Source organism: Micropterus salmoides, unplaced genomic scaffold (assembly GCF_014851395.1).
Source record: "Micropterus salmoides isolate LMB-PRFRI ecotype aquatic unplaced genomic scaffold, ASM1485139v1 Ms_hic_scaffold_5, whole genome shotgun sequence".
In the NCBI taxonomy this organism is placed as follows: domain Eukaryota; kingdom Metazoa; phylum Chordata; class Actinopteri; order Centrarchiformes; family Centrarchidae; genus Micropterus; species Micropterus salmoides.
In genome coordinates, this window is record NW_024044237.1 from 23,640,586 (window position 1) to 23,659,718 (window position 19,133).

General features: G+C 40.1%; 2 protein-coding genes across 7 annotated transcripts; one reads left to right on the forward strand and one right to left on the reverse strand.

Annotated features, from left to right (window-relative positions):
- Positions 1-139: 139 nt before the first annotated feature.
- tmem255a (transmembrane protein 255A) lies at positions 140-12,911 on the forward strand. 5 transcript variants are annotated; one of them, XM_038699477.1, is made up of 10 exons: positions 140-641; positions 3,407-3,549; positions 4,536-4,598; positions 6,618-6,707; positions 7,887-7,952; positions 8,133-8,218; positions 8,427-8,498; positions 8,884-9,046; positions 9,229-9,372; positions 11,635-12,911. In XM_038699477.1, the coding sequence occupies exons 1-10, from the start codon at positions 584-586 to the stop codon at positions 11,776-11,778; spliced, it is 1,029 nt and encodes a 342-aa protein (XP_038555405.1). In that variant the 5' UTR covers positions 140-583; the 3' UTR covers positions 11,779-12,911. The 5 variants fall into 5 exon arrangements, with proteins under 5 accessions (XP_038555405.1, XP_038555403.1, XP_038555404.1 ...); XM_038699475.1 differs by having other exon boundaries at positions 142-641; positions 8,878-9,046; positions 11,632-12,911; XM_038699476.1 differs by having other exon boundaries at positions 143-641; positions 11,632-12,911.
- A 770-nt stretch (positions 12,912-13,681) lies between these two features.
- zbtb33 (zinc finger and BTB domain containing 33) lies at positions 13,682-19,133 on the reverse strand. 2 transcript variants are annotated; one of them, XM_038699474.1, is made up of 2 exons: positions 18,789-19,133; positions 13,682-17,076 (listed from the first exon to the last, which is right to left on the reverse strand). In XM_038699474.1, the coding sequence occupies exon 2, from the start codon at positions 17,072-17,074 to the stop codon at positions 15,191-15,193; it is 1,884 nt and encodes a 627-aa protein (XP_038555402.1). In that variant the 5' UTR covers positions 17,075-17,076; positions 18,789-19,133; the 3' UTR covers positions 13,682-15,190. The 2 variants fall into 2 exon arrangements, with proteins under 2 accessions (XP_038555402.1, XP_038555401.1); XM_038699473.1 differs by lacking the exon at positions 18,789-19,133 and adding an exon at positions 18,366-18,627.

Below are 19,133 nucleotides of genomic sequence, written 5' to 3' on the forward strand. Positions count from 1 at the left end.
AACGTTATATACGTGTATTTTCCTATTGAATTTGGAGAATAACAATCATATTGAGTTTCAACGTTTGATCTCTAAATTAGGGTCCACCCCTAATGAGAGGTTTGTCATTCACGGACATGGCGGTGTGGGAAGATAACGGTCACGTTCTTCGGGGGAAATTGATTAAACGTAATTTAACGTTAGGTTAAGTATCGTTACATTGCTTTAACGCATCTACAAGTACGAGGACTGTAGCAGGGTATCGGTACTTTGCCTTTTGAGTAAGTTACGTGTTTGACATGCGCACATACATCCACCACCAGCAGCAACAACCCACCGTCTGACACCGACACACCGTGAGGACAGAGCCCGACAGACGGATCAACATCCGCAGGGATGTAAATGAGACGGACTCGGGCTCAGCGGGGACGGAAGGCTATTGTCAGAGAATGCCACAGCAAGCGAACACACCGTCTGCGTTAGCTCACGATTGTACACAGTTAGCTCTCACACATATAGCGAATAATATTGAGTCGTGATTATTATTATTATTTTTAATTATTTGCAAGCGGTCCGGCGGAGTGCGTAAAATCCCCCAGCCAGCATGCCCCCTGCTCAGAGCCTGCAATCCAGCGGACTGACTCTCTCCGAAACAAGCATGGGTAGGTGTGTGCAAGGTCAACGGCGTGTCTGCAGCAGGTTTTATCAATTAAATGATGTACTCGTTTTACCAGAATGCGGGGTTTTATTGGACGAGCTTACTGTTATTGTTGGCACATACCAAAGTTAATATTTTGACCATTGACGTGTGTTGTTTTTTGTCGGTTAAAAACAGTGACGGCCCGTTGTGTGTACAAAAACTGTCTTTGCATCCACCAGAGCGCTGTATTATTTTTTCTAGTCCAGGCCGCAGCGCGTCACTGCAGGTGCGGCCACGTTGAGTAACCACAGCAGCCTGGATGTTTGGCTCTAATCGGTAACTAGCCTGACACTTTTTGGCAGGATGCTCTTCTGCTATCGTGAAAATATAAAGGAATAAAACACACCATTCGTGTAAGGGAACATCAGTGAATATCTTTTGTACAGTATGGTGCAGCCTAAAACAGGCAGTTCTCGGAGAAAATAGGAGATTATTTATTGTTGTACTCAGTCTGCTCAATTTTGCAACTTGTAGCACTCATAGGGTCATCCATGTTTGCTTTACACTTCTTATTCCTTGTAAGGCAATGTTTGAGAAAGAAAAGTGGTCACTCATTATAGCACTTTTTAGAGGTGTCAGGCAAACCATATGTGACATATGTGGAGTAATCTTAATAGCTACTTTTTTAATAGCCTATTACTTGAGTAATATTTAAATAAAATCTTTCTTCTACTTGATTCTTATGAGTAGTAAGTCAAATAACATTGCCCATAATTTAATGTACACTTGTAGTCCCCTGGTTTCAGGTAGAACTACAGTTTTCAAAGGAATTCACATAAGAAGAAGAAATTGATTAATTCAAATGTGTCAACAATATTTTTGCTTAAAACTTATTGACTAAGATAATATAAATATATAAAACTTAAGGGATGTAATATGATGGGAAAACAGAGATATTCATTGTTAATTTCACCAATGTAAAACAGTTAGATGCAGTGTTTCAGTGAACTGTTTTGAGAGCTCTGCAAAATTGTGCATATATTTTTGGATGATTAATCTCAGAGGCTGTGTCCTTCATTTTGCAGGCAGCATGGCGACACAATTTGACTGAAACCATATGCTTTCCCTGCTTAGTGTAGTGATGAGCACTGATGTACTTCATATTGATCTCCAGGGTGGAGCATTAGCATTCGAGTAGCAGTGACGTCTGTTTGTGGCTTGCCAAATCTTGTGTTTCCACAAATTGATAAAAACAGAACATAGAGGTGACGGGGATGATCTGTTATCTGACGGGCTTTGATGAGCTTGGGGAACATCACAGAAATAACTTGATCAGGAAGAAGTAAAATAGATGGAGTAGATTACAAACAGAAGCAGGCAGAACTTCCTCTATCATAGTCTGACTACTGCTGAAACAAATGCACCAGAGAAAATAAGTTAGACTGCTTCTAAAATTACTGGCCACTCCCTCCTCTCTCTCTTTATTTATAACGTTCGCCTTCACCAAAAGGCCCTGAATATTGTTAGGGATGAGTCTCAGCCAGAGATGCCCTCTGGGAGGAGGTTCAGACAATTTTAATTCTGGAGTGGTTTAATAGACGTGCATTAACGAAGGTTATTTGACTCATGAAAGGGATACTGTTGGCACTTTTAGGTAGATTTTTTTGTTGTTAGTTTGTGGTTGTCTTTGTTGTTATTTATACGTATTTTTAGTATGTTTAAGTTTTTTGACTCCTGAATTGCAAACCTCACACACTTAGCTTAAAATACTTTGTGTATTTTATTATGTTCTTACTTAAATATAGTTTTATTATTAGTATGTTGTGTTGTCCTATCTGTCCTGTTGCACCACAAGCTCACCAAGGCAAGTGCCTAACGATGTTTGTTGTAATGGCAATAACAAGGGGCAAGTTAACTTATTTCAGCATATGATGAAAACGCTGCTTTACAAATATATTTAATTAGATACAGTTAGATATAGTGTACAGTTGCATACAGGATGCATGCATGCAGCACACAGTACAGTGCCTGTAAAGGTATTAACCCCATTTTGACCTTTCAAAAAAAAAACTGTAATGCCTTTATCATGCCGTATATAGCAGATAGCTGAGTGGATATGACATGCAACAGAGGTCCATGGAAGGCGGGACTGATATGATCAAACTGCCTCTTTAATTTAAATGTAATGGCAGTTAATGTGCTTTGAGGTTAAAAACACAAAAACTTTCACTGGAAATGGCTGCAAATTGTAGAATTAAACAGACCTTTGAAGTATGTCAGAAAGTTTTTCTACTTAACCAAACCAAATTAGGCCTAGGTATTTTGTTTAATGTTGGCAAACAAGCCAAGATTTCCCATCATGAGCAACACAAAAAGTTATTGTAGCTATATTACTTAAAGACAGGAATATCCTCCAATGTCTTGTTGATTCAGAAAAACAGCAACATCTTTTCCCCCATTAAAACTTTGTAATTCTAAGATCATTATCTCATTAATTCTAAAAAAACGGAGCAGATTTGTTTTCTTAAATTAATGCATTATGCTTCCTTAAAATATCTGCAAGACCCTTACAACAATGAATTGAAAATGTTGAATAATAAATTAAAGATTGGGTGACATATAAGTCGAAGTCATAATTCAGAGCCAGAGCCAGAGAAACTCCAGTCCAGTCATGAGTCTCTTCCATTACATCAATGCTTGTGGTGGATTCTAGTTGAAGCCTCACCTTCTAATTTGTGTAGAAGATACATTTGACCTCACAATGTTCACTCATTTGTCGTTTTGTAGGTTCCTTTAAGAGGAGGAAGAGGAAATCCATAATAGTGACGGTGATGCTGCTGATCGTATCCGTGCTCATCCTCATCTTTGGCCTGGCTGCGACAACCAGGACACAGAACATCACAGTGGGCGGCTACTACCCGGGATTCATTGTGAGTGCGCATTCACACCTGCGGGCAACTGCAACAGGCACAAAACAGCAGGCGTGCTCACTGCCAGAGTTCATAATAAGTGAAGTGTGAGCAAAGTGAAAGTGTTTCCAGTGAGCTCTTACCGCTCCTGGACTCTGATGAACATAATTACTGGGTGAATTTCCCTTCACATTTATTATTCAACATCACTGTCATTAGAGGCTGAGTGAGGTAAAGTATCTCAGCCCATAAATGTGTTTTCTTCACAGTACTCGGCTTTCAGCATTCTGTAAAGAGCTACAAGGAAAGCAGCCAGCTACACTTTTAAAGATGTTTCTTCTAACTTTACCATCAAATTAATCAAATTCATAATTTAAAGGTGCAGTGTGTAAGATATTGATATTAAAACATTTAAAAAATGAACTAACATTATTAACAGAATATGAAGAAGTTACAGTTAAGGAATGAGATGAGAGATGGTCCTGAGGCACGAGGGGAAGGCATTTAGCGAGCACAAGAAACTAGACTGAGCTGGACTACCACTGAGCTGAGGCAATGATCTGGCGACATGTGGGAGTTGAGCCAGGCTAAATGTACTGCTGAGGTGATGAGCTGACAGGTGATGAGCTTCAGGTTTGTGTAGGGGCAAGTGGCCTGGGAGCTGAAGAGTGAATTCGACAGGTGGGGAGTCATCTCAGTTCTTACACATTGTACCTTTAAATCATTCAAATATAGTGGAATTTACAGAGATTTACATAGAAATAGAAATTAATTGAATAACGTAATGCATCATTAAATTGAGAGATGCTTTGATCTTACAAATCCTCAAATTACAGTAAATGAATCTACAATGCATTTTACTTGTCTATAAAAGGGAAGAGTTGAGACTTTGGAAACATGCAAGCATGACAAACACTTAATACTTAATGCATCCCACTGTGCTATGAAATCAAAGCTTTATTGTCAAATTAGAAAAATGCTCTAACAGCCATTTTCTCTCTTTTCAGCTGGGCTTTGGCTCTTTTCTGGGAATTATCGGTGCTCATTTGATAGAGAACAAGAGGCAGATGGTAAGAGGATTTATATTACCTCCGTGCATTGAGATCACTTTCAGTGCTTGGTCATTATAGTTCGTATCAGTCCCTATTACCCTAACGACAGCATACAGCTCGATTATGTTGTTAATGTGACAATAGACACAGCAGACTCAACCCAGACTGAGAGTCACACTTGACCCGAGGAGGTTTGTGTATCAGAAGTAGTATCCTGGGCTTCAAGGGAGGTGCAGCCAGAAATAGAAATAGGGTGTAAGTAGAGGAGGGCAGATGTCCATGTTTGAATGTGGGGAAGTAAACTGCAGAGGAGCAGGTGGGAGGTGCCGGATAGGGACTGTCTGGGCTGAAATGAAGAATGAGTTTGTACTATGACACCTTTTCCCATAATGCAGCGGGTTTGGATGCCTGGAGTTCCAGTCAATGTGTGTGTGTGTGTGTGTGTGTACACGCAACGACTAACGCCATGACATGTTACACCACGCTGCATCTGATTTGTTATTTGCCATAAAATGTAACTACTTTCAGAATGTGTTGATATTATTTATGGTTTAGGGCATGAAAGGCAAAAGACATTTGTATTATTACATTGCCAGTACAGCTCAAATGATTAGCTGTTTAACAGAAAATTCATTAGCAACTATTTTGATCATGGATTCATCATATTATTAATTTTTTTATGCAAAAATGCCAAGAATTCACTGCTTCCCACCTCTCAAAGGTGAATATTTCCTGGTTTTCTTAGTCTTCTATGATAGTAAATAAGTTTGAACTGTGGAACTGGAAATTGTGATGGACATTTTATCATCTAACATTTTAATTGAATAATTGAGAGAATAATCAACAGATAAATCAACAATTAAAAGAATTGTTAGTTGCAACCCAAATTTTCAGTGATATAAAACAAATATTTTCATTATATATTTTCACACTTGTAAATGGGGGAAAGTCAATCCTAATTGATAGGATACATTATTGTAATTCAACCAATAATCCTATTAGCAGAAATCAGCAGCAAACTGTGCGAGCAGAGTTTCCACTACCACAGTTCAAAATAAACGCCATTAAGGTATGAGGTATAAATAAAGTCAAAGTGTACATTGATGAAGAAACATTGTTAATACACAGTGCTGTTTTTATCACTCTACTCCATGTAGTAGGGTCTTTATTGCTGAACGACACAAAGAACCTGCATTTCTTCTGCCACATATGATCATAAATTATCTTCTTGAAATCCCTGAAAACTTTAATATTTACTTTAGTATAAAACTTTCTATTTCTGTACAACGTCAAATATGCATGACTAAATATGTAACAATCAAAGTTAAAGTGTGGATTTAATAACAGCGGCCTGGCAACATAAGCAAACAACCACACAACTGTCATCAGACATGTTACTGGTGTTTTTATGAAACTACTGCACTGCACCTTTAAATTATGAACCTGAAAATGAGTATAATATGACCACTACATTTAAATAAGTAAAATAGATCTTAGTTTGGCAGAAAATAGTGTTTTGGTGGATCTTTTAGAATAAACTGATTGAGAAAATACATTATCAGGGCTAACTATCAGCATGTCTGCTAAATGTGTTGTTGAAATTCCCATTCCTGGTTTTATTTATGTTAGCATCCTCGAAATCTTGGTACAGGCATAAATCCCTGTTCCCTTTACCTGCCTTAATCTATTGTGTGCACTTGCACTGCCTCCCTCCTGTGAGCTGGGGAGGCTGCAGACAGGGCGGGGTGATCTGTAATTGAATACACGCTGTCTTTATTTGAAGGAGTGAAAGGAGGTGAGTTAGCCCTATAAAAGTGCCTAAAAAGAGCTGACCACCATGCCAGCCACGAACACCACTAGAGCTAGGTAAGGGTTGTCCTTTACCCTGCCCACAACCCCCCTCCACCTTCATCCCATTCAGAGGGATTGAGAGAAGCTCATGTGCTAAAGGATAGTGTTGGAAGTAGTTGGATAGGAACAGGAGTTTATAGTCTTGAGTGAGTAAAAACAGTTTTGTCTGTCTGTTGTCCTTTACAGTTAGTGGCATCTATTGTCTTCATCAGTTTCGGAGTGGTGGCTGCCTTCTGCTGTGCTATTGTCGATGGAGTTTTTGCTGCGAGGCACATTGTAAGTAGCACTGAAGCGACTACTTATTTAACTTACCTAATAAATTATGTATATGTATAACACTTGTGCTCCGACTTATAACAAGCTTATTAATCAATGCCATCCCCATTAAAGCTTAATACAGTCTGTCTGCATTAGATATATTAAAACATATGCCCTTCTGCAAGGGCATTGCTCACATACGGCAGGCTGTATGGCTACAACTGTTGCACCCTCCTCACCGAGACAAATATATAATGTGGTAGAGAGAGATTATTCTCCATGACGCAAGTACTTGAAACAATAAATAGCCACTAATGCACTCTCAAAACAATTATGCTAAAATAAGTTATGGCTGGGTAAAAAGGGAGATCAGTGCCATAAGCAGGGTTACATTTGCCAGTATGTACACACTAAACTACATAGAGGCACACTGTTGAATGGAAGAGCAATAGGAAAAGCAATATGATGCAGTGATAGAAAGTGATGCTGTCCGATGGCTGGTTATTCATTGTAACTATACTGTACTTTACAATTGTTAAATTTCATTAAAATGCTTGTAAATATTTCAGAATTCTACTTCTAAAAACTAAATCACATTTTTGGTGCCTATGGACATAATCCTTTTTGCTTTACCTCAACTATAGATCAACTATGGGCCTGGACAATTAGGTGCATAATAATCACAATCATTGATAATTATAGTTGATTAAACGCCATCATGCTCAATATTGATGCTTGGCATCTAAAGCACTTTCTGACCCTTGACAAATGTTTGTGAAATATACTACACAGGCAACAGATTTATTTATAGGGATTGTGTGAAAATGAAGGTAATATTCTCCCAAACATTAATACAATAATAAATATACATGTTGTCAATATTGAGCAAAATAAGCCATAGTGTAAGTTTGCTGTCACATGTATGTTATAGGTTTGTGTGTTTTAGTGGGTTAGTGTACAGTATTACCAAACAAATATGTGATTAATCAGATTAGCACAGGTTAGTAACCAGCCTTGCTTACTAGCTTTCTAAGGGGGGTTGAATGACGATGATAATCATGGTTACCGTTGCAGTCACTGATCATGGAGCACAAATCAAGTATAAGCTTCTTCTAATTTAGTAGTTTGGTGTTAGTAAGTAGACCCGTGATGAATCGTGCAGTGAAATATAGAAACATGTCATTTATTGTGCTGCAGGACCTCAGGCCTCTGTATGCTGGACGCTGTGAGTATCACTACAGTGAGACTGCATCTGACCGCGATGTAAGAAACACACATTTCTCTTTCTGTTCCCAGAAACATGATGAATTCATCCTATGTATGTTATTAATCATCTGTCAATACAGCCATTGGTTGTTTAGCCATGAAGTTGTATAAAGACATAATTAAGAGGCAGAAATCAACCCATATTGAAGAGACTATAAAATAACTTTTGACCTCCAGGTCTCCTGTCAGTCATCACGCACCTCCTGCAACCTGCGTGTGAAGAGCAACACCTGTTACTGCTGCGACCTCTACAACTGCGGGAAGTGAGTACGCTGGGTGGTCGAGCCCCTGATACACCTCTGAATCAATGGCTACTTACCTTGCTGTGACGCCTTGATTGTTTGGGACTTTCGATGTGTCCCGTTTGATGTGTTATTTTTGCGGGAGATTTTTTATTTTTTATTTTTGCACTGCAACTGCGTTGATGGTATTAGAACAAGAATGTTTCTTTTCTTTTAACCTTTGTTTCAGAGAACATCCTCTTATGGGACTTCAGAATAAAGATGTTTTGAAAAAGTTTAGGAAATCCTCCATGATTTGGAAGTAGGTCCCTTTTTTCTAGAACCATATTGGCCGTTAATGATCAACTCATGATTTTATTTTATTTTTTTGACAAGTGATAATTAAACCTAAGTAATGTATGTAATGTTTAGTTTTTATGCTTTAGCCCACCATAGAAGTGTGTTTTTAGGGAGCCATTTGCTCTGCATGTCCATTTTGTGTCTGATCAAACACCCATGGCATGTCCTCTGTGTCTCAGATTTGAACCAAAACCATCTGAACTTTTACAGAGACTTATTCATCTATATAAATCAAACCTTGTTGTATGTCTTTTAATGTGTCCTGAATACAAATGCACAGAGCCCAGTGGTGATTTTTGTGGCTTGACTGTAGGCTGTTTCCCTCTCTGTCCCACCAACTGGCCTAGCCGTGTAGAGGTGATTGGAGGCTACCACGAATACACAGATGTGAAGAGCTGCCAGGACGTGGTGCACCTCTATCACCTGTTATGGTTCGCTACCATCCTCAACATCGTGGCCCTCTTTCTGGGCATCATTACTGCTGCAGTGCTGGGAGGCTTCAAAGACATGGTAGGTCAGGTGACTGAAGAGAAGACGCCATTGGACAACTGGGCTTAAATTCTGCCTGATGTGTCGAAATAAGTCTGGTACTATATATTGATCTTTAATTATAGATTTGTCAGTATGAGCTGATGTAAAGGTGTTTTGTTGAGATGATAGCGACTGATCAATATTCTTCATGTCCTTGTCAGACTCCTGCTGCCTCAGAGAGTGCATCTGAACCTGAGGCCATTGCAGCTCCAGTGCCCTCACAGCCTCCTCCACCCACCACTTCCCTCAACTCGTATTACAACACTGCCCCCTGCCTGCCGCCTTACACTGCCTACGACCTGCAGGTACAGAGCCTATTAAACCCTGCAGTGTACTGCGTGATATGCGTAGAGTGAGAATGTGGCCAAAACACTAATTCATTTATTATTGGCTGTTTTATCAGTGATGTCTAGTTATTTAAAGCACTTGAACCACTTTATCTATTGGGTCATTTGATGTTGCTGCTAATTTCCCTACATGTGCTAGTGTTTCATTTTTGGTGTGTATATATAGAGTATTTCACAAAAGTGAGTACACCCCTAACATTTTTGTAAATATTTGACTATATCTTTTCACTTAACAACACTGAAGAAATGACACTTACTCTACACCCCTGAGTGAAAATGTCCAAATTTGGCCAAGTGTCAATATTTTGTGTGGCCACCATTATTTTCCAGCACTGCCTTAACCCTCTTGGGCATGGAGTTCACCAGAGCTTCACAGGTTGCCACTACAGTCCTCTTGCACTCCTCCATGACGACATCACGGAGCTGGTGGACGTCAGAGACCTTGCACTCCTTCTTCTGTTTGAGGATGCCCCACAGATGCTCAATAGGGTTTAGGTCTGGAGACATGCTTTGTCAGTCAATCACCTTTACCCTCAGCTTCTTTAGCAAGGCAACGGAGGTGTGGAGGTGTGTTTGGCGTCGTTATTATGTTGGAATACTGCCCGGCAGCCCAGTCTCCGAAAGGAGTGGATCACGCTCTGCTTCAGTATGTCACAGTACATGTAGCTCCCCAGTGCTGGCAGTACTCATGCAGCCCCAGTCCATGACACTCCCACCACCATGCTTGACTTCAGGCAAGACACACTTGTCTTTGCACTCCTCACCTGGTTGCCGCCACACACACTAGACACCATCTAAACCAAATAAGTTTATCTTGGTCTCATCAGACCACAGGACATGGTTTCAGTAATCCATCCTTAGTCTGCGTGTCTTCAGCAAACTGTTGGCAGTTTTCCTTCTGGGATGACAGCCATGCAGACCAGTTTGATGTAGTGTGCGGCGTATGGTCTGAACACTGACAGGCTGACCCTCCATCCACCCCTTCAACCTCTGCAGCAATGCTGGCAGCACTCATACATCTATTTCCCAAGGACAACCTCTGGATATGAGGCTGAACATGTGCACTCAACTTCTTTGGTCGACCATGGCGAGGCTATGTTTAACTTCTAGTGACCAGTATGAGAGAGTGTGAGAGCGATAACACCAAATTTAACACACCTGGTCCCCATTCACAACTGAGACCATGTAACACTAACGAGTTACATGACACCGGGGAGGGAAAAAGGCTAATTGGGCCCACTTTGGACATTTTCACTTAGGGTTGTACACACTTATGTTGCCAGCAGTTTACACATTAATGTCTGTGTGTTGTGTTATTTTGATGGGACAGCAAATTTACAGTGTTACACAAGCGGGACACTCACTACTTTACATTGTAGCAAAGTCATTTCTTCTGTGTTGTCACATGAAAAGATATAATCAAATATTTACTAAAATGTGAGGGGTGTACTTACTTTTGTGAGATACTATATGTTGGCTTTTATATTACCCATTGTTTTATGCTTTTGTATGGGTTGGATACTATCTGTTTTATACTTTTAATGTATGTTTGTTTAATGTTTAATGTATTGTGTGCTTGTGTTTTTTTGTCTTCATTTAAGTGAGCTCTCTAAGGCAAATTCCAATCAACCATGTTTATATGGTAATGAAGTATTGAATCTTGATGTCTTTTGATAAAGGAAGTGTACGAGAAATGAATCAGTTATTATCATGACATGAAATGGCATGCAACTTTATCTTAATGCCAGCAGTCAGTAGTCAGTATGTACATCTGCTATAATCTGTATTCTTCTCTCACTGTCAACAGACAAATATTCTAAATAGGGTTGTAAATGCCTGCAGCAAATACGTGGTCTGAGTACAGTTGATAGAGAAAGTAGAGTCCATGTGGTCTGACAGCTCCCCCTCCCCCTACATCCAGTTTCTGACTCCCATTAGCCCCCCCCCCCCCCAAAAAAAAACAGATAAAAGGACTATTTCATACCCCATCTCTATAAACTCAAAGATGTCTTTCAGGAACCAAATTCTTTTTTTTACCCATAATTTCACTTATGTATTCATGTGCTTTGTGGTTTTATCTTGTGTTTCTCTGCTGCACAACCAGTTGCCCTTTCAGGACAAATAAAGTGATTGATTGAATAGTCACTAGCAGTGAGGACCTTATTCTGAAACCAAACTAGTAAACATGTCATTTTAATAAGTGTTTTGCCTTTCCAGCAGGGCTCCTACATGTTCCCAGACTCCTCAGGCCTGTCAGATGACTCCCAGTCTGGAGCCAGCCACTTGTGGCCCACTTTGATCCCGCCGCGCTACTCACCTCCTCACAACCACCCTGATGAGAAGCCCCCACCATACAGCCCATAACGTGGCACGAGCACAGAAAGCACCTGGCATGTTGTTAGATGCTGAATGAGCAGTTTGAATACACAGTCCCTCTGGGCTCTTCCTCACAATCGTTGAAAACTGTGTCGAAGGAAAGGTGGTGAGGAGGGCAGCCACAGAGTACACACTAACTTTGAGTTCAGCCCTACAAAAGGGAGCGAGTGTTTGTCTCCCTGGGCATCACTCACACTCATGCCTTCACTGTTTGTGTGTGTGTTTGTGTGCATATACACATCAAGAGAGAGACAACCGGTTCAAAGCCAGGACTGTTTACACATCTATCTGCCTTAATGCAAATGGACTTCCAGTGCTGCAGCACTCTGTCACCTGCACTTATTGTGGTCAAAAACTCTCCAGCTCATAATTTATGTTCACCTCTCTTTAGTACATATTGTAAATGCTTCCCGCCTCGAGTGCGCCCTCACTCTTTGCAGTGTGAGGATCTGGACTGACCTTGTGTCAGATTAGATGAAAGCTTTAGTATCTGTCACTAATCTAAATCAGCAAGAAAATTAAAAGCTGTAGAGCTGTAGGCCCAAGCAGTCGTTTCACTGTACATTATTAAAAGGCAAAGTTAGCAGGTGTTAAGTACTCATAATGTATGTATAGCAGTGAGACATACAGATCGTTTCAGCAGTTAAGCCTAAGTTGTACAAACAGATCATGGTATCTATATATCAACTTTTCTGTTTATGTTCATAAATATCTCAATCAGTGTGGTGAACTTTGCACAGATGTATTCTTAAGTTAACTATCACTCGAAACCCTATTTATTGTATTTTCACTAAAAGCTGCAAAGCAGATAAGCATATATTGTGTCTATTTGTAAGTAGCCGTAATTTTACATCTATTAGTTGTGTTGTCTTTGTCACGAATAAACACTGGTACGGTTCAGTATGAACAGTCAGTGCTGGATTCATTGACAGGAGATGGGACATTGTGAAAAGTCAAAGTTAAGAACTGTTGTTCACTGAGGAAGAGAAAAGTGTAAAGTCAGTCCATGTCCACAAAACCAGTCTGTCAGCTTTAATCACTTTTTATTATTTAAATACATTCTCAGGGACTGATTGTCAGTTCCCTTTTGTCTTGCCATTAAAACATGTTTTGTGTAAATTCAAATAGTGTGCGTTTCTTTTTAGCCAAGCTTTAGCCATTTGGACGGCAGCGTCAGTTGGTCCACCATTAAATTCTGTACAACAGTGATTCCGAGATGATGATCCCGACTTTTCCTTTAGTGCCGACATGAGGTTCACATTATGGGTTGTTGGTAAAATTTCTCAGCAACTGTTGGACCAATTGCCACGACATCTGTCAAAATGTTCATGTCCCCCGTCAAGATAAAACTGTTGTAACATCCAATATAGCGCCATCTTTGGGTCAAACTTCCCAAACACAGACCTGCAACGCCTCAGCTCTATTTATATGTATAGTGCTAATCAGCAAGTGTTAGAGCATGCTAACACGCTAAAGATGGTCAACGTGGTTAACATTATACCCGCTAAACATCAGCATGTTAGAACGCCAACATTAGCATTTTAGCGCAAAGCACCCTTGTTCCCAAGTATAGCGTCACAGAGCTGCTAGCACGTCGGAAGAAAAGTCTTGTTTAAGTGCAATTGGATGAAATTAAATCATGTTTACCCATGTCTCTGAAGTCTCATTGCACAAGTGAGTTCAGCGCTTCCATCATGTTCGCTGGCTGTACACACAAGACTTTGTATCATTTGTTCAGACTTATTTTACTCTAATATTTTGCATTGTGGCAGAGAAAATTGATAAGATTTCCATTGTGTCCCATTTTGAGATGCTAGAGAAGATACATTGCAATGACACAACACAGTAAATAAAATAGGTGTTTATATGCTGGTGGTGCAAGACGATTAACTTAAAAATAGTAAAAGAATAATTTATTTACCATCAGGGAACCCTCATTGTTAATTGACAGAAAAGGGACATTTTGTACAATGCCAACAGAACTACTTGATTTTGTCTACTGCTATGTCCCTAATAAATACAACTGTAAAAAATAAAAATAAAAAAAGGGATTAACACAAATATACACTGTACATCATACATCAATGTTAATCTGTTAATTACAAAACAAAACCTGCATTATTTTATTGAACAGCAGAATAGATTTTCTTGTTAGCACTACCTTTTTTACTCATACTGACCAATCACTACATTTTGACAATGGAAAATCAGAGTGAAAAAGTAAAAATATTACAAAAAAAGGATTCTGCCTAATCCAAGCTAAGTGCTATATGTGCAAACTGAAATAATCCTCAGTTACTGTCAATCCTATCATCACATTTGTATGCAAAATCACTAGCCTACTCTGCGAAGACTGGCAGATTTTTGCAACACTCCTTACAAGACGTCAAAAATTTACAGAAAATAAAACAGGTGTTTAATGGACAAAAAAAATAAGCCATATTTGTTTTTTTCCCAGCAATTAAAATCATTTATCTTCCCTGTCACAATACCCACATGTGGGATCACAAATGATCACAATGAAAAAATATATTTCAGACCATAATCAACATTCTCTTGTACAGAACGAAAACCAGGAATGGTCATTTCAGAAACTCCTTGTATCTGTTAAATGGTTTTCCTCTGATACTCAAAAACAGAGAAATTCAAACAACCTTGATTTATTTGATTATGGGTCGCATCCTGTATTTTACACAAATCTATAGAAACCACAGATGCATAAATGTATCCAGACCAAAGGAAAAAGGTCACCTGGTTACACAAAGTCATCAGCTGAGGTTTCACCATCTTAAATAAGTGACTCCAGTTCCAATTTAATGGAATAGAGCTCAATGTTCTCCTTAACTGATTTAGGCAACATGGCCTTAAAGGTGCTACTAAAAGGATAACGCTATTTAAATATCTCATTTCAATGCTTCCATGCAAATCTTCAGAATTTGAGGCCCAAAAGGAAATGTCAACATCAGTTTGAGCCTGCACCAGCTGTAACTTGTCTCATTCAGAGAAAACCTTAACGAACACGATTATTATTTTTGATTTAAACCCCCCTTTATATTTCTGGGGCAGTTCCATATAGATTTTCCTCCATGTGAACCACTTCTATGTTTTCTTGCTAATGTGATTATCATTTATTCCAATGATACCAAAGATCAACTATTAGCACAAGCAGAGTAAAATCAGTTTTTTTCGTTTCCCGTTTCGATGCCATCTCCAGCGGGCACTGGCGGACATGTTTAGTACAATATTACAATACAAATGTTCTTAAAGGGTAAGGATACAGTAACCATACCTTAAGCTGACACTATCTAGAATTACAGAAGAATATTGTTGACATGGAACCAAAGAGGAAAATGGGTGGGGGGCACCTTAAAGGCACAGGCAATGGAGCAACGAGAGTTGCTCAGTAAGTCTCTGGTATAACAAAGTCAAACTCTGTAGCTCCCTGTGGAGGAGTGTTCATCGTGGACTCTGGTTGGGCGTGAGCATCAGGTGGCATGTGAGCTTCGGGCTCAACAAAGATGTCGTCCCAGTTCAACATTCTACTCTGGGTGGAAGACCTGATGTCTTCGCCGACTGTGGTTATATGATGCACGCTGCCATCCTCGGAGATGACGGGGACCCCCGGCCCGTCGGTACTCCATGAGTATGGTTTCATCTGCACCGTTTTACACGGCAGCAGTCGGTACAAGTTATTGTCGGCTTCATCTTTCTCTTTTCTCCCGCTGGGGTCCTGGTTGTGGACTTGCTTGCAGTGGGTGGACAGTACCTGGTAGTTCATGAACATCTCATTGCACAACAAGCACTGGTACCTCCGCTCTCCTGTGTGGTGGATTTCATGTTTAGTTCTGTACTCTGCCAAAGCAAAGACCTTGTTACAGTAGCGACACGGGTACTTCTTTTCCCACGAGTGGGTGTTGAAGTGACGACGGAGACTTGTCAGACACACGTAGGGGCGCTTGCAGACAATGCACACGTAGAAAGTCTTCCCATCCATAATCAGCTCATAGTGATCCTCAAGCTCTGTTTTGGTCCTCTTCTTGTTTGGGCTGGCCTGAGTTGATGTGGGTGTTTTATCAAAGGGTTTCAAAGGCGTTGCCATTAATGATCTCTTCCCTTTATTGGCTTTAGAGCCTCCTTCGCCTGGATCTTCCTTCACTGGGACAATGTCATATGTATTTTCTCCAATATTAGCATAGACTTTACAGCCTGATGAAATTGAATCAATCTCTGTGGCTGTATTCAGTGTCACTGTCTTTTTTGCTGCTATAGCTGATTTGGGAGTGTTGGTTTGATCTACTGTGCTTTCAGACACATCTAAGAGCCGTATTTTGAAATTCCCTTGCTGAGGTGAAGTAGAGACATGTTTTTTGTGGACTCCCAATATATCGCTGTTTTCAGAGGACTGAGAGGCACTAGAGGGCTCAGGCGTGATGCTGCTTGACCTGGCTGGTGTTGTAGGAGCACTTCCTGAGGAAACTCTGGCAGGGGAAGACGAGTTATTGGAGCTGCTGTCTGGACTGCGCAGAGGGCTGCTGTTGGGCAAACTGGGGTTTTGACAACGGATGCTGGGAGGCTTTGTAGCACATGTTCTTGAGGGGGCTCTGGCTTTCTCTGTTTGTTTTGCAACTGCATGATTTGATTCTTCATTTTGTTTTGGTGCTACATTTTCTGAATCTGCTGTATCCAAATCAATGACCTCTGCAGAGTTGGTTTTCTGATTGGTTGCTCTGGTTTGACCATCTGTCTGAGAGACAAACATAACATCACTGTCCGAGTCCTCATCATTACCTGCAGGTGTGCTCGTCTGATTGAATTCCTCCGCAGATATTGAGAATGATTCTGTGATGATCGGCATCACCTCAGCGGGTGTGTCACTTTTGCATTCCACCTCCTTTGACAAACCAGGTAGTCCCTTAACTTGTGATAATGGTGAACCCAAGTTTGCAATAAACTTGACTCCCAGTATCTGTCCAGCATTTATGAGCTCCTCAAGCATGTCAGAGCGGACGCGGACAATTTTGGAGCTGTAAATGTAATTGAGAATTTCCTCAAAGATTTCTGCTCTGATGAAGTTTAACTCGATAACTTGTCCAGCTACACTGAAGAGCTGGTGGAAATATGAACTTGAGGCAGACAGGATTGTTTTGTGCGCTCTGAATTTCTTGTCCTGTATGATAATAGTGACGTCGCAAAATAATCCATGATTTCGCTGCTCATTCATCGACTTCAGCACAGCTGCTGAATACTGTGTGTCGGTCGCAGATATTAGCTTTAGACTTGGCATGTCTGTAGAGATACAAAAAAAATGTGCAAAAGTCAGATACATTGTGTTGATATGCAAATACCACTCAACTTCAATGAAACATGTAGTAAAGGTATTTCCCTATCCTGATCTTCCAGTTCTAACAGACAATTATCACTGACACCCAGGTGAGTAGTGCATTAATTTTAACCACAAATACCTCTGACTTTGTTTTCTTGTGTTTCTGCAAACTACAGTCCACTCCACTTTATTAGCTAGCTGATACTATGGTTGTCTTATACCCCAAATAAATCCTAAATCCATGAGGGTTATTATGTTTTTGTGGAAATTGTCTTAGGTGTTGATTTAAGCTCATGGCCACAGGCAGTAGTTTGACATGCTTTTTAATTGTAGTGCGTTACACAGTGTTTCAAATAGAAGATTTGAGGCCAGTATTGATATTTAACAGTAAAAAAAAAAAAAAAAAGTCTGTTCTCTTGTGGACAAACTATATGACAGTGACACCATTACCTCAAATATGTATATACACACACACACACACACACTATTCCAAAAAATATGCCAAGCTCTAATTCCTAATACTTTGTCTAACCTTACCGATACAAACGAGGTGGACAAAATATTACAAAGCATTTTGTAAACAGTAAAATCTAACAGCACCACAAACTACAGGCTGCAAAATTATCATGCAGTCGCGGAAAAACAGTTAAAAATAACTGAAAGGCTTTATGGCAGGGCTGTTGCTGGCTGCATTAGCTTAAACTGACAATTAACGTTAACTGGCTATTGTTGAGGTGACAAACGCGTTATTTGAGGAAACATAGTTCCTAGTGGTGGGACAAGCCGTGTTTCAGTCTTTGATACAAACAGGAACAGTGAGAATATGAATGTAAACGGTGTTTGTAGTCATGCAAACAAATGTTGTGTGTGCAAGTTGTGGCAATCAGGCAACAACAACAAACAATAACGTAATTTTAGCTTGTGTTAGCTAAACGTTAGTTAGCCAAAGTTGAAGCAGAAATGTACAGGCGTTGAACTACGATTATTTAACTTTAACAAAGACATTAACTACTTTCACAAATCTCTAAGTATTCCTTTAGACGTGTTAAATGTGATATTCAAACGCTGTTGTTAGCCAGCTAACAAAGGTAACGCTAGCTGCGTTCACTCCCCTTCTTCCTCTCTAATGAAACCCGGACAGCGCGGCCTACAATTTAGCAGCGTGTTAGCATACTACATTCAAATACAACGCAACAGTGAATGCATGCTACCATAAAATAGTCCTACTGCACATACAGTGAAATCTGTTTACCTGCAGCACTTGTGTTTTCTGCCAAGACTAAGCAGGTCCGCTATCACCGACTGTAACAACTTAGCCAGAAACAGACAATGGCTAACAACAGACAGCTTCCCCTGCCAGCCGCTCTCAGCCCTAACTACCGCCTCATTGATTAAACAGCCACAAGGAGTCGCCGTCGTGTAGAATGAACAACTATATAACTCAAACTACATTGTATTAACTTACAGGACATATTACAAATAACATATTGACTTCATGCTAGCCAGAAAAAATAATGAAATAATGCACGTGCGATAATTCAGTTGAAAACCGTTTACTTTTTCCACACCGGGTTTTAGCGTCGAGCCAACAACTACCGGTTCATCGGTTTAGCCTTCAAAATAAAAAGTATAGCGACAGCTACTAACGGGAATTACACAAAGTAAATTAAAGTACCTGGCGGTCTCTTTTAGGTTCACATTGTCCTCCAAGAATGGATCCTGTTTGAGTCTCTTTGCAGCGGTAAAAGTCTGCGTGAAGATGATCGGACACGGTCTTCCTCTCGTGTCCATTGTACTTACTATAATTGTTTGCGTGTTTAGCAGTGTAATGCCGCTTCATATTATATTCTTTATATAGTACTTTCTGCCGGCAGATGAGGCACGTAGCGGTCGTGTTCAACTCCGTGAAAAATAACTCCACTGCCAGAGCCTCCTCAACGTACTTCTTCACCGGCTCCACGTTTCTAATGATAGAAACAGGCATCTTGCTTTGCATCGCGTCTCTGTTGCTACGAAAACA